Below are 15,664 nucleotides of genomic sequence, written 5' to 3' on the forward strand. Positions count from 1 at the left end.
ATAGGTGAGACGAGGTGAGGGGGAGGATGTGATCAAATAGTAAGCTGGGAGGTGATAGGTGAGATGAGGTGAGGGGGAGGATGTGATCAAATAGTAAGCTGGGAGGTGATAGGTGAGACGAGGTGAGGGGGAGGATGTGATCAAATAGTAAGCTGGGAGGTGATAGGTGGAAGAGATAAAGGGCTGAAGAAGGAGGAATCTGAACCGTGGCAGGAAGAGGAGGAGGAGGGGCACGAGAGGGAGCCTGTCCTCTCACTCGGTCTCACCTTTTGTGCTATTTTGATCGGGGCAGACTGACCCTGCGACCTGCAGTCAACGAAGGACATAGTACTAAATTGAACTGAACATTCCTAGACTATTTCAACGACTCTGTGGTTTGAGGTTTTATATTCTCTGTTTTTCGCTCGTTTTTTTTTACCATTTGTGCGATTTGTTTTTTGCATATTGGGTGTTTGAAGTTTTCACTGAACAATGTTCCATGGTGTTTCTTTGTTTTGTGACTGTCTGTGAAGAAGATGAATGTCAGGGTTGTAAACTGCATGCGTACTTTGATAATGGCATGATAGTGTAGTGGTTAGCACAATGCTTTACGGTACCAGTGACCCGGGTTCAATTCCTGCTGCTGCTTGTAAGAAGTTTGTACACTCTCTGTGACCACATGGGTTTCCCCCTGGGTGCTCCGGTTTTCTCCCACGTTCTGAAGACGTACTGGTTAGTAGGTTAATTGGTCATTGTACATTGTCCCGTAGTTAAGCTAGGATTAAATCGAGGGGTTGCTGGGCGATGTGGCACGAAGGGCCTTTACCCCACTGTATGTCAAAAAATAAATAAACTTTGAACCTATCACCTGCCAGCTCGTACTCCTTCCCCTCCCCCCCTCTTTCTGGCTTCTTCCCAGTCCTGATGAAGGGTATTGGCCTGAAACGTCGACTGTTTAACCCTCTCCATAGAAGCTGCCTGACCAGCACATTATGTTTCACTCAAGCCACACAACCCACTGGGCTCAAACAAGAGTGGATGCTGGTCCTGTCAGAACTCTGGCCTCCAACTGGTTCCGCTTCACTCAACCGAGGGTGCACTGGTGATGGAGGGAATGAGCAGATTGCTTGATTAATTTCAAGGCGGTTCTCTAGGTCGCATTAAGTGTGTGTTAACGGTGGTAAGAGCTTTGGTGTGGGTAGAATCATTCATTGAGGGGGCCAGTTCGAAGGGCAAGAGCTGCAGACGAAGAACTGCAGGCATTCCCTCACCCTCTGCACTCTCGGAGTTCAAAGTAAGTTTATCATCTAAGTGCACCTATGTCACCAAATACTACTCCGAGATTCACTTTCTTGCTGGCATTCACAGAAAATACAAAGAAATAATTTTTAAAAAGGAACAAAATAATAAAAATAAATAAGTAATAAATATCGGGAACATGAGATGATGAGTCCTTGAAGGTTAGTCCGTAGGTTGTGGGAACAGTTCAGCGTTGAGGTGAGTGAAGTTATCCCCCGTTTCAAGAGCCTGACGGTTGTTCCTGAACCTGCTGGTGTGGGACCTGAGGCTCCTGTACCTCCCTCCCTGACGGCAGCAGTGAGAAGAGAGCGTGGCCTGGGTGCTGGAGTCTCTGATAGCTGCTGCTCTCCAGCCAGAGTGGAGTCAGCTTTGGTTGTTGTTTATTCTTTGCCGATTATTACACTCATCTCTACTCATCCCACTTGCCTGCGTTAATTCCATATCTCTCTAAACCAATAGAGGGATATGGTAGGGATATGTCTCTACCAAAGGAGGTTTAAGGTGCTTCTGCCCTCCGCTAGCCTGCAGGTTGTCCTTGGGCAAGGTGTAGCACTTTGTTTAGCCCCCGATCAGGGTCACATGAAGCCAGGGGACCAGGTGGTGGGTGGTCGTATGAGCAGCCGGTGCAGATCACAAGTCCTGGTTATGTGACCACTGACGCCAGGCAGACAATCTCTGAAGAGTATTGATAATGGCTGGGGTCACCCTTCTTGTAAAGACGTCTCACAGAAGGAGGCAATGGCAAACCACTTCTGTAGAAAAATTTGCCAGGAACAATCACGGTCACGGGAAGACCATGATCGTCCTCGTCATACAACACGGCGCATAACGATGATCTGTAACCAGGTCTGAATTTGAAGCTGCTGCACCACAGGGGAAAATAACAAACTTGGGAACGATAATGACATTTGTTATTTCAATCTGTCCACCCCCACCAGTTGGGTTTAGTCATCAAATTGTTGTGTGTTAAGAACAATTCATGAAAGCGATCAGATAACCTGTCTGTATAAGTTGGAGTGAATTGGTGCTGCGGAGGTGTAATTGCATCACGATGACACAACGGTTGGAGTCATGGGTGGTGTGGAAAGTTGATGTGGGTTACAATGGGACTGCTGTCCTTGTTCTGTTGATAATTATTGAGTCTGTTCATATGTTTACATTTATTTAATCAGAATCAGGTTTCATATCACTGGAATATGTTGTCAAATTCCTTAACTCTGTGGCAGCAGTACAATGAACTACATGATAAATATGGAGAAAAAAGCTTACATTATACTTACATTAACTATATCTACTCAATAGTTAAGTTAAAGTAAGTAGTGCAAAAAATAAAAGTTAAAAATATAGTGAGGTAGTGTTCGTGGGTTCAGTGTCCATTCAGAAATCTGATGGCAGAGGGGAAGAAGCTGTTCCTGAACTGTTGAGTGTGTGTCTTCAGGCTCCTGTCCCTCCTCCCTGATTGTAGCAAAGAGAAGAGGGAATGACCTGGACGATGGGGGTCCTGAATGATGGACACTGCCTTCCTAAGGCACCAATCCTAGAAAACGTCTTGGACACTACAGAGGCTGCTACCCAAGATGGAGCTAACTAATTTTATTAAATTGAATGACTAATTTAAGTTTGATTATTGACATTTGCACATGTGACCGTTCTGCTAATTGTTAATTGCTCTTGTCTGTTTGCACGATTGTCTTGTAAGTTAGTTTCCATTGTGTTGTACTGTCCTGTGTTTATGCTTGGTGCCGAACCACAGTCAATTCTGGTACGTGACCATAAGATACAGAAGCAGAATGAGGCCGTTTGGCCCGATGTGTCTGCTTCGCCATTTCATCATGGCTGATCCATTTCCCACTCAGCCCCAATCTCCTGCCTTCCCCATTCTCCCTTCATGCCCTGACCAATCAAGAATCTTATCAATGTCTTACGTATAGATAAAGACTGCGCCTCCAAAACAGCCTCTGGCAATAAATTCCACAGATTCACCACTCTGGCTAAAGAAATTCACATATTGCTGATAAAGCGATTCTGATATGCTGCAGAGCTGGGCTGAGAAGTGGCAGATGGAATTCAGTCCGCAGTAGTGTGAAGCGATTTGCTTTGGAAGGCTGAGCTTGAAAATGGAAATTGGGGTTAATGGCAGGATTCTTAGCAGTGTGGAGTAACAAGGGACTTGGAGTCCACATCCATAAATCCCTGAAGTTTCTGTGAGAGTTGAGAGGGTAGTTAGGCGTGTTGGCCTTTGTTAGGGGATTGAGTTTAAGAACCACGAGGTAATGTCACAGCTCTATAAAACTGGTTAGAAGAACACCAAGCATTGCGTTCAGTTCTGGTCGCCTCATTTTGGAAAGGATGTGGAAGCATTAGAAGAAGTGCAGAGAAGATTTACCAGGATACTGCCTGGATCAGGGAACCTGTCTTGTGACGAAAGGTTGTGTGAGCTAGAGCTTCTTCTCTTTGGAGCAAAGGTGAATGAGAGGTGGCTTCATAAAAAGTGTAAATGACAATAAGAAGCATTGATAAAGTGGATAGCCAGCACTTACTTTCCAGGACAGAAAGAGAGGGCAAAATTTCAAGGTGATTGGGGAATGTCAGAGGTAGGTTTTTCACATGGAGAGCGGTGGGTGAGTGTACCACACTGCCTGGGGTGTGGCAGAGGCAGGTATCTTAGGTACATTTTAGAGACTCTTAGATGGGCACATGGATGATAGAAAATGGAGGGGTATATGGAATGGAGGTGTTGGAGTCGGTTAAGAGGTCGGCACTACATCATGGGCCAAAGAGCCTATACTGTGCTGCCCTACTCTGTGTGCATGTCCGTGTCTAACTATTCCAATATTTTGCCTTTAGGTCTATTATTCTTGCGGTGCTGTGGTCAGTTCTGAGCCTGAAGGGATTATCCTGTCTCCTGGCTTTCCCATGAGGTACGCCGCAGGCACACACTGTGTCTGGCAGTTCTTCGTCCCGCCTGGAGCTCGTCTCGACTTGCAAGTTTTTGACTTTGACGTGTTCGAGGGCCCAGACGATGAGGGCCGCCAAGCCCCTGAGACAGAGGATCGGGAGAAAGGAGACTCCAGTTCAGCTGAGGGTAGAGGTTCAGTGCGGGCCAGAGAGCCCCAGAAGCTGCATTCACCCATGAAGGAGACCAGTCCTGGTGGGAGAGTCAAGATCTTGTTGAACGAGATAAATGCTTCAGAATCAAAAGGTTCGAAGGTCGACAACCTGGGCTCCTCTGCAGACAAACAGACACAGAAAGAGTTGGTCAAGGTGTTGCCCCAAATGAACAATTCCTCAGTGAGTGACTCCCCACTTGATGCAGATTCAGCAACGTCCACCCTGAGTGTGGCCCCAGCTGATGTCCCAGTGTCTAGCACTGAGCAACTGGAACTGGACCGTCTCAGGCTGCCTGAAGGCGAGGAATCCCCCGGGACAAACGTCCCAGCCTCCGAACCTCCCGAGGTGTGTCCGGACGACGTTCTGTATATTTCCGATCTGATAACTTTCTCCGTCCGTTTCTGCGGTGACAACTCGCCGGTGAACAAGACGCTGACCTTTGGCTCTCCCCTGGAGATGGTGGAGGTGGTTGTGGAGCTGATCACCACCACGGACCGGGGCCGAGGCTTTCTCCTGCTCTACCACTTTGAAAATGACCTCAGCAATGACCTCCAGAACCCGGTGAAGGTCAGAGGCCACGACAACCTGATCCATTTCCTGGTCATTGGTGGCATTACTTTGCTATTGGCCGTTCTGCTGACTGCTGTCTGCCGCACCTGGAGGTGAGTTTAAGTTCCTCTTGGATGTGTCTGTTAACTTCTAAAGTTTGGAGATGCAGCGTAGGACAGGTCGCTTCAGCATCGCCCAGCAACCTACCTGTTTAACCCCGCCTAATCACAGGACGATTTACAATGACCGGTTAACCTATTAACTGGTACGTCTTTGGACCGTGGCAGGAAACAGGAGCACCCAGAGGAAACCCACGCGGTCATGGGTAGGACGTACAAGCTCCTTACAGAGGATGTCGAAATTGAACTTGAGCTGTAATAGCATTGCGCTAACCGCGCCATTACCGTAGCACTGCAGCGAGTAAACGTGGAGGAAACAAGATAAATATTGTTGTGCGATAGCCTAGTAGTTGGCATGGTACTATTACCGTGCCAGTGACCCACATTCAATTCCCACTGGAGTCTGTGCATTCTCCACAGGAACATGTGGGTTTCCTCTGGGTGCTCGGGTTTCCTCCCACTTTCCAAATCACGTGGGTTGCTAGGTTACAGACGTCTGTTTGGGTGGCATGGATTAGTTGGGTCTGGAGGGCCTGTTACTGTACTGTATCTCCAAACGAACAAATTGTTGGTGTTTAACAGGGTCTCGTACAGTTTGCATTAGGGCTTTCAATCATATCTTCTACATTCATAATCAAAATTTGGGAAAAAAAATCACTATCTAGAAATTAAATCAAGACTTTATGTTCTTAGACATTGAAGCAGGATTATGTGATTCGATCTCTTCTCCCTGCACACTCAGTGAATAGGACCACGTTTTCGTCAGATCTTTCATCATGCCTCCAATCTGCCTCACTAACCCACGACCCTCGATTCACTTAACGTCCTGTCGACTGTCCTCAGTGACTGAGCCTCCGAGGCCCTCTCAGGAATTCAAACTGTTTGTTCTCTGGCTGAATAAATTTCCTGACCTCTGCCTTGCTTGTCTAGTCTCTTAACTCACGATTGTAACCCCTGGTTCCAGGCCCTTTAGTCAAGAGAGGTGTTTACCCTGTCAACTTGACAAGGTAGCATAGTGGTTAGCACAACACTTTACAGTACCAGCGACCCGGGTTCAATTCCCATCACACGGTAGTGTAGTGGTTAGCACAACGTTTTACAGTACCAGCGACCCGGGTTCAATTCCCATCACACGGTAGTGTAGTGGTTAGCACAACGCTTTACAGTACCAGTGACCCGGGTTCAATTTCCATCACACGGTAGTGTAGTGGTTAGCACAACGCTTTACAGTACCAGTGACCCGGGTTCAATTCCCATCGCATGATAGTGTAGTGGTTAGCACAACGCTTTACAGTACCAGTGACCCGGGTTCAATTCCCATCGCACGGTAGTGTAGTGGTTAGCACAACACTTTACAGTACCAGTGACCCGGGTTCAATTCCCATCGCACGGTAGTGTAATGTAGTGGTTAGCACAACGCTTTACAGTACCAGTGACCCGGGTTCAATTCCCATCGCACGGTAGTGTAATGTAGTGGTTAGCACAACGCTTTACAGTACCAGTGACCCGGGTTCAATTCCCATCGCACGGTAGTGTAGTGTAGTGGTTAGCACAACGCTTTACAGTACCAGTGACCCGGGTTCAATTCCCATCACACGGTAGTGTAGTGGTTAGCACAACGCTTTACAGTACCAGTGACCCGGGTTCAATTCCCATCACACGGTAGTGTAGTGGTTAGCACAACGCTTTACAGTACCAGTGACCAGGGTTCAATTCCCATCGCATGATAGTGTAGTGGTTAGCACAACGCTTTACAGTACCAGTGACCCGGGTTCAATTCCCATCGCACGGTAGTGTAGTGGTTAGCACAACGCTTTACAGTACCAGTGACCCGGGTTCAATTCCCATCATACGGTAGTGTAGTGGTTAGCACAACGCTTTACAGTACCAGTGACCCGGGTTCAATTCCCATCACACGGTAGTGTAGTGGTTAGCACAACGCTTTACAGTACCAGTGACCCGGGTTCAATTCCCATCACACGGTAGTGTAGTGGTTAGCACAACGTTTACAGGACCAGTGACCCGGGTTCAATTCCTGCTGTTGTCTGTAAGGGGTTTGTATGTTCTCCCCGGGATTATGTGGGTTTCCTCTGGGTGATCCGGTTTCCTCCCACAGTTAGTAGGTTCACTGGTCATTGTAAATTGTCCCGTGATTAGGCTGGGGTTGAATCAGGGGATCGCTGAATGGTACCAGAAGATCCTATTCTATGCTGCATCTCAATACAACAAATAAAACAAACTCTGGTAATGAATTGGTGTTTCAGTGGGGACACCGTGAGGACGCAGTGTATAGGTCTCCCTGTCTAAGCTGATTAAACCCCGACCATCCCAGATATAAATCTGGTGATCAGAGGCTGAAAGAATGGAATGTTTGCTGTGATACCTTCAGCAGAGGAGTCTCGTTAACTAATGTCATGGTGACCAGAACTACAGGTAGTGTAAAGCTACCATAAAGCTTTGCTGTGGCAGTCATGTGGGTGCAATTCCAGCCATTGGCTCCGAGGAGTTTGTCCGTTCTCCCTGTCACCACACGGGTTTCCTCCGGGTACTCCGACTTTTCCATATTCCAAAGGGATACGGGGTCGTGGTAGTGAGCTGTGGTTGTGCTGTGCTGGCTCCGGAAACCTGGCAACACTCGCCGGCTGCCCCCAGCACCACCTCGGACACAAATGGCATATTTCACTGAGTTTTGATGTACATGTCGATAAGATTGAAAGAGTGTAGAGAGAATTTATAAGGATGTTGCTGGGACTTGAGGGCCTGAGTTATAGGGAGAGATTGAATAGGTTAGGACTTTATTCCCTAATTTGATTGCGGTATAGATAGGGCAAATGCAAGCAGGCTTTTTCACTGAGTTTGTGTGGGATTATAACCATGGGTTATGGGTGAAAGGTGAAATGTTTAAGGGGAACATGAGGGGGAGCTCCTTCACTCAGGGTGGTGAGAGTGTGGAATGAGCTGCCAGCACAAACGGTGCATGTGGGTTCAATTTCAACACTGAAGAGAACTTTGGAAAGATACATGGATGGGAGGGGTGTGAATGGTTATGGTGTGGGTGCAGGTTGATGGCCCTAGGGAAATTGATGGTCCAGCACAGACTAGATGGGCCACAGGGCCTGTTTCTCTGCTGTAGTGCAATATAAATAAAATTATTCTTTAATTTTGATTGGAATACCTAAAGTCAGATGAATCAGTGATCATTAGCGAAAGACTCTGTGACCTTATTAGGTCTAACCAAGTCCCTATTAACTGTTGCCTCTGAAACAGCCCATGAAGCCACTCAGTTCACGGACAGTGAAGGCCATTCAGCCCATCGAGTCTGCTCTATTCCATCATTGCTGATTTATTTTCCATCTCAATCACATTCTCCAGCCTTCTCCCCATGACATCTGCCCCCCCCTTACAAATCAGGAACCTATCAATTTCTGTTTTAAATACACCCAATGGCTTGGCCTCATTGAACAGCACCCCCATCCTGCTTATAAATATGAAGAGAAGTCTGGGAGGGTGTGAGGAATCTTTGTCGCCAGTGGTGTCTCGCTGGCCTTTGGTCCCCCAGCCCACCCTGAACAGGCAGCTTCACATCAGAGACAGAGACCAGGACCTCCTGCTGAAAATGGGACGTCTAGACCAGTTGTGTAAGTCTTCCAGGGACTAATTGCGGTCAGCAATCTGAAAAATTAGCCCTTGGACAGGGGTTAACTGAATCCAGATGGGATCGCGTCCTGCCTACCACCAGGATTTGGGCTGGTGTTTATTTTGTAAAAATCCTCCTCCTCCCTCCAGCCCCAGAGAAAACATCACAGAGGTCACAGTCCCGTGTGAGCAGGCACTGAATGTCACCGCTCGACAGGGTGGCTTCAGTAACAGCCTTTGATCAGCAGCTTGGTTTCAAGATATAATTAAAATGGTGTCTCAGTACAGAACTAAAACAAGCCCCCCTCTGTTCAGCAAACTGTGTATGTCTGTCTTCTCAACCAATTAAGAAAATTAGAACTGGGTGAGGCTATTCGGCCTCTTAAACCTTCAATGAGATCATAGCTAATCTGTGTCCCATCTCTACCCTCTCGAATCTAGGATCAGGTTTAATATGACCAGCATATGTCATGAAATTTGTTGTCTTTGCAGCAACAGTACAATGCAATACGTAATAATAGGGGAAAAAAGCGGAATTACAATGCATATGTTGGGTCCAGGATAGATCTTCAGAGATATTGACAGCCAAGAACTTGAAATTGCTCACTCTCTCCACTTCTGATCGCTCTTTGAGGACTGGTGTGCGTTCCCTTGTCTCACCCTTTCTGAAGTCTGCAGTCAGGAAGGGTAAGATGAAGGGATGCCTGCTTGGTTGTGGTACTTCCATATCAAATATTGTTCTACATTGTGGGCAAGCGAGGTTGGTGCTGGAAGCATGGTGGCTCTTAGGGGCTGCCCCCAGCTCACCCTTGGGTGCTTCAGTTGTTAATGCCAATGACACATGGTAGCAACAAGAGAGCAAGATGCACAAAATGCTGGAGGAACTCAGCAGGTCAGGCAGCATCTAGGGGAAATGAATGAACGATCGATGTTTCAGGCCTAGACCCTTCATCAGGACTGGAAAGGAAGGGGACAGAAGCCAGAATGAGAAGGGGAGGGGTGAGGAGGTGAAGCTGCCAGGAGATGGGTAAGGCCAGGTGAGGGGGATGGGGGGGGGGTCTTCTTTCCATTCCTCATTCCCCTCTCACCTCATCTATTCTCCTCACCTCCCTCTGGTACCCCTCCTCCTTTCATGGTCCTCTCTCCTCTCCAATCAGATCCTTCTTCAGCCCACAAATCCTCTCCCAAATTCTCATTTCATTCCCCACTCCTTCCCCCTCACCTGCCCTCGCCTATCACTTGCCAACTAGTCCTCCTGCCCCTGCCTCTGCACCTTCTTATTTTGATTTCTTCCCCCTTCCTTTCCAGTCCCAATGAGGGGTCTCGACCAGAACCGTCGACGGTTTATTAATTTCCATAGATACTGCGTTCCTTCCTTTGGCATTTTGTGTTTGTGGTGACACGTTTCACTATATCTTTCAATGTACATGTGATAAATAGATGCAAATAGATTTGCTTAGTGAAAGAGTTGCACACACATCCCAGCCTAACCATGGGACAACTTACAATGCCCAATCAACCTCCCTACACTACGTGTTTGGACTGTGGGAGGAAACCCACGTGGTCACAGGGAGAGCGTACAGACTGCTTACAGACAGTGGTGGGAATTGAACCAGGGTTGCTGGTACTGTTAAGCATTGTCCTAATTATCGAACGAGCTGCCAGAGGAAGTGGTTGAGGCAGGAACAATAACAACATTTTAAAAGGGATTCGAAGAGGTGCATGGATAGAAAAGGTTCAGGAATAAGTGGGCAAAACACAGACAAATGGGATTTTGGTTTAGAGGGGTAACTTGTTGGCGTGGATGAGTTGCAGAATCAGAGAGCAGTACAGCACAGATTCAGGCCCTTTGGCCCAAGCAGTCCATGCTGACCACAGTGCCCACCCAGCTCAACCCAATTTACAGTGCTTGGACCCTTGACCTCGAAGCCCCTCCTTTCAGTGAACCTATCCCAATGCTTCTTGCATGATACTGTTGTATGTACCCTCAGGCAGCTCACTGCCCTCTGTGTGGAAAAGGTTGTCCCTCTCTCTGGACCCTTCCAAATCTTTCCCGTCGGGTGGAAAAGGTTTCCCCTCTCTCTGGTCTCTTTCAGATTGTTCTCCTCTCACCCTGTACAGTATCTATGTCCCCTGACTGTGGACTCCCTTACCCTGGGGAAAATACTGTCACCGTCCACCTTATCAATACTCCATGAAGTTAGACATTTCTATAAGCTCACCCCTACATTCTCCTCTGTTCCGAGGAATAGAAAGTACAGACTCCTTACAGACGGAGGCAGGAATTGAACCTGGGTCACTGGCGCTGTAATAGCGTTGTGCTAACCACTGCAGTGCCGCCCACGTTACTGTGATCAGTAACTAGCAAACACATCAGGGCTTGGCCCCTTGAGCCTCGTCTGTCACTCAAAGAATCACGGCTGGCTTGATTGTAACCATTGCTCTGCGTGTCCATCTGCTCCCTTTCACCTTTCACCTTGCTTACCGAATATAAAGCTGCCTCTGCCTTAAAAATATTCTTCCACCACCCGCTGAGGAAGAGAGATTGCTGGATTATGTTCCGTGGAAATTACCTGCTGTGTTTCCTACTTTTCAATCGGATTGCAGGTGAAAGATTGCTTCTTCCCTTGGGCTGTGAGACTAATGAATACCCACTACCACTGAGTTCTCGTCACTAGGACAGCGAGCTGTTTACTGTTTATCTGAGCTGTGTACAACATGCACTTTTTGAATTATATTTTATTAACTTACGGTAATATTTTATGTTCTATGTGTGATACAGTACTGTGCAAAAGTCTAACACATGAATGTAACTAGGGCGCCTAAGACTTTTCCTCAGAACTGTATTTGTCAACGTGGAGCAGAGAGTGAGTTTTCAAAGGATGTTGGGAATGGTGAGGGTGGAGGGGTGTGGGAGGGGTGGCAGAGAAGGTGTGTCAGGGGTGGGTGTTGGTGGCATGTGTGCAGACACACCCAGCCCAGAGACACCAGGTAAGGTGATTTGATTCCAAACAATTGGTTTATTGATCATTACAGAATGTCAGAATGGCTTCCCACTCCCTCCCCCTTTTCCCAGCCATGATTCCCCTCTCCCTGCCCCCTTCCCACTCTCAGTCCACAGTAGAGACCCATATCAGAATCAGGTTTATCATCACTCACATATGTCATGATTTTTTTCTTGAAGCAGCAGTACAGTGCAATACATAACATTACTGCAGTACTGTGCTAAACTTTTGGGCACCTTCACTATTTTGCTTCACTGGAGGAACATTGTTTCATTTGGTTGTATACACTTGCAAGAAAAAGTTTGTGAACCCTTTGCAATAACCTGGTTTTCTGCATTAATTACTCATAAAATGTGATCTGATTTTTCATCGACATCACAATAATAGACAAACACAATATGCCTAAACTAATAACACACAAACCATTGTACTACTTCTTGTCATTACTGAGTACACCATTTGAACAATCACAGTTTAGGTTCAACAAAGAATGTGAGCCTCTGGGGAAATGCCTTCTACAAAAGCTGTTTGGAGTCAGGTGTTCCAGTCAATGAGATGAGATTGGAGGTGTGGGTTGCAGAGGTGCCCTGCCCTATAGAAAAAGACGCACAAAGTCAGGTTACTGACAGAGCCTGCTCTTCTCAAGAAAGATCTGTTTATGTGCACCATGCCTCCTTCAAAATATCTTTCAGAGGACCTTGGAAGAAGAATTCTAGAGATGCATGAAGCAGGAACAGGCTACAAAGCATTTCTAAAGACCTGAGTGTCGATCAGTCCACAGTAAAGGAAATTGTCTCCAAATGGAGGAAATTCAGTACTGTTACTACTCTCCCTAGGAGTGGGTGTCCTGCAAAGATCTCACCAAGAGCACAACATGCAATGCTCATGAAAAAGATAGCAAAGGTAACAGCAAAAGATCTGCAGAAATCTCTAGAACTTGCTAAAATCTCTGTTCAAGTGTCCACTATAAGGAAAGCGCTGAACAAGAATGGTGTTCATGGAAGGACACCATGGAGGAAACTATTACTTTCCAAAAAAAAAAATTGCTGCATGTCTCAAGTTTGCAGAAGTCCACCTGGATGTTCTACAGTGCTTCTGGGGCAACGTTCTGTGGACAATGAGACAAAAGTTGAACTTTTTGGCAGAATGCAGACTTTGGAGGAAAAAGGACACTGTACACCAACACCGAAACCTCATCCCGACTGTGAAGTGTGGCGGAAGGAGCATCAGGGCCTGGACAGCTGGCAATCATTGAGGGAACAATGAATTCAAAATTGCATCAAGACATTTTACAGGGGAATGCCAGGGTAGCGGTCTGTCACCTGAAGCTTAATAGAAATTGGATGATGCAACAAAACAATAATCCAAAACACAAGAGTAGATCAAAAACAGAATGGTTTAAAAAGAAGAAAATTCACTTCTTGGAATGGCCAAGTCAGAGTCCAGACCGTAACCCAATTGAGATGTTGTGGCATGACCTGAAGAGGGCTGTTCATGCAAGGTATCCTAGAAATATTGATGTTTTGTAAGGAAGAATCCTCTAAAATTCTTCCAAGCTGATGTGCAGGACTGATCAACAGTTAGCAGAAACGTTTGGTTGAAGTTATTGTTGTACGAGGAGGCCACACAAGTTACTGAAAGCAAAGGTTCACATACTTTTCCAACAAATACATGTAATAGTGGATCATGTTTCTCAATAAAAGCATGAACAAGTATAATTTTTTTTGTGTTATTTATTGGGATCTCTCAATCTAGTTTTCGGACTTGCTTGGAGATCTGATCACATTTTAGGTCAGATTTATGCAGAAGTAGACAAAGTTCTAAAGGGTTCACAAACTTCTCAACACCACTGTAGGTGTGCAGTTAGATATAAAACTGGAAATGTTCTGGGATGTGTTCCACAGTTGCAGGAGGTGTTATAGAAGCTTCCCTGTGTTGTGTTTTTACAAAAATCCTGTTTGCACACATTTCAGTGTCAGCTTTGAGAATGTGCCGGGTTGTTTACTGAAAATGTTTTCTCTTGCTTTAGGAGAAGGTCTCATTATAAAGGAAGGTGTTCCCACTGCTCAAGGAATCGTGAGGTAAAAGATGGTGCTTTTATTGAGTAGGATTTGGAACCAGCTGCCTTTCAAAGGGAATCTGATTAAATCCTTGACAGAGGAAGATTGCTGGACTTCTGAGAGAACCTGGAGTGGGATTGACTGGATAATTCTGAGAGTGGGCTGCAGATTCAGATTTATCACGTACATTGAACCATACAGTGAATTCTCTGAGGCTACCATAGCACCTCTCACCTCTGTAATTAGAGCGGCACAGTAGCATCATGGTTAGCACAACGCTTTACCAGGTGACCAGGGTTCAATTCCCGCCACTGCCTGTAAGGAGTTTATACATTCTCCTTGTGACTGCGTGGGTTTTCCCTGGGTGCTCCGGTTTCCTCCCGCAGTCCAAAGATGTACCGGTTGGTAGGTTAATTGGTCATTATAAATTGTCCCGTGATTAGACTAGGGTTAAATCAGGGGAAATGCTGGATGGCACAGCTTGAAGTACCAGAGGTGTCTATTCTGCACTATACCTCAATTTTTAAAAAATGTGCAGATCAATTTAATGAGATTTAAAACTCTGGTTTCGGATGGAACTAAATTATTTCCCAACTTTACATCATCTGTGATATAATGAACATTGTTTCCTAAATTCCTTTAGCTGCCGGATCTTTCCTCCTTTCACAATACTCAGTTTCAGATTTATTAAATCAGGTACATTGAAACATACAGCGAAATGCATCATTTACATTGACAATCAATACACACAAGGCAAGTGTCACCACACACACCACTGCCAGCGTGGTGTGTCGACAGTGTTCATCAGAACAAATCAAACAGCAGAACAAAATACGACAGCAACAGCAAGACAACCCCTTTCCCACACTCTCACAGACAGACAGATATCCAAACACAGGACAGTCTGCCTCCAGTCCTTGGCCCCGGACTCTCAGAATCACAGACAATGGGTCTCCAACCACCTGTCCTTGGCCCAGACTCGCAGACATCGGGCTTCTGACCTCAGACTCAACAACAGTCTTTGTCCTTCAAGCTCACCGAGCTGTGGCTATGGACCCTGGTCCTTGCTAATTGGGCCGCAGCTAGCTCCATCATGAGGACAACTCTCCCTATCATCAACAACATCTTGCCTCAAGAAGGTGACATCTCTCATCAAGGACTCTCACCACTCGGGCATGCCCTCTTCTCATTACTACCATCAGGGAGGAAGTACAGAAGCCTAAAGACCCACAACCAATGTTTTAGGAACATTTTCATTCACTCGGCCATCAAATTTCTGAACAGACAATGAACCCATGAACACCATCTCATATTTTACTCTTTTTCAAGATTGTTTCATGTCATTTCCAGTACACGATTGTAAAAGAGAATGAAATAATTGTTGCTTCAGGTTTGATGCAGCAGAAAGAACATAATAGGTTAAAGAAACGATGAAGTGTTGGTGGTTGGAGGGGTGGGTTAGTGGGTGGAGGTGTTGATCAACCTTACTGCTCAGGGAAAGTAACTCTTTTAGTCTGGTGGTCCTGGCACAGATGTCACGGCGTGTGCCAATATATAATAAAGCTGATTTGGATTTTTGACTTTGATGTCAGTGTTTCAATGTCCACCTTCACTTTTGTAGGTTGGGATCCAGAATTCTGCCGCTGATATTGGGGAGATGCAGTTGGTACCCAACGGGATGCATCAGGATGAAAACGAGAACAACAATCACAGCGTCAGCCTGGGACGACAGGGTCAGTGCTGGCTGGACGTGGTTCCATGTTCCTGCGGCTTAACCAAAGGGTCTGCCCACCGTCCATGAATACAGTGTAAACCTTCCCAAAGTTATTTTACAGTGTGTCTACCTTTTCCCAGTGAACGTGGATCCCCTACACCCGAACGGTGCAAAATCACCTCCACCTGCACC

The 15,664-nt window shown here is 46.3% G+C and overlaps 1 protein-coding gene across 1 annotated transcript in view; it reads left to right on the top strand.

The window, feature by feature from the left end:
* Nucleotides 1–15,664, top strand: part of LOC140730899 (uncharacterized) — a 76,139-nt gene that overhangs the window by 36,603 nt on the left and 23,872 nt on the right. Inside the window, exons 2-4 of the mRNA XM_073051925.1 lie at nt 4,126–5,051; nt 13,728–13,779; nt 15,380–15,491. Coding sequence (XP_072908026.1) covers nt 4,126–5,051; nt 13,728–13,779; nt 15,380–15,491 — 1,090 coding nt within the window. The remainder of the gene's footprint in view (nt 1–4,125; nt 5,052–13,727; nt 13,780–15,379; nt 15,492–15,664) is intronic.

Source organism: Hemitrygon akajei, chromosome 7, assembly GCF_048418815.1.
Source record: "Hemitrygon akajei chromosome 7, sHemAka1.3, whole genome shotgun sequence".
Classification (NCBI taxonomy): Eukaryota; Metazoa; Chordata; class Chondrichthyes; order Myliobatiformes; family Dasyatidae; genus Hemitrygon; species Hemitrygon akajei.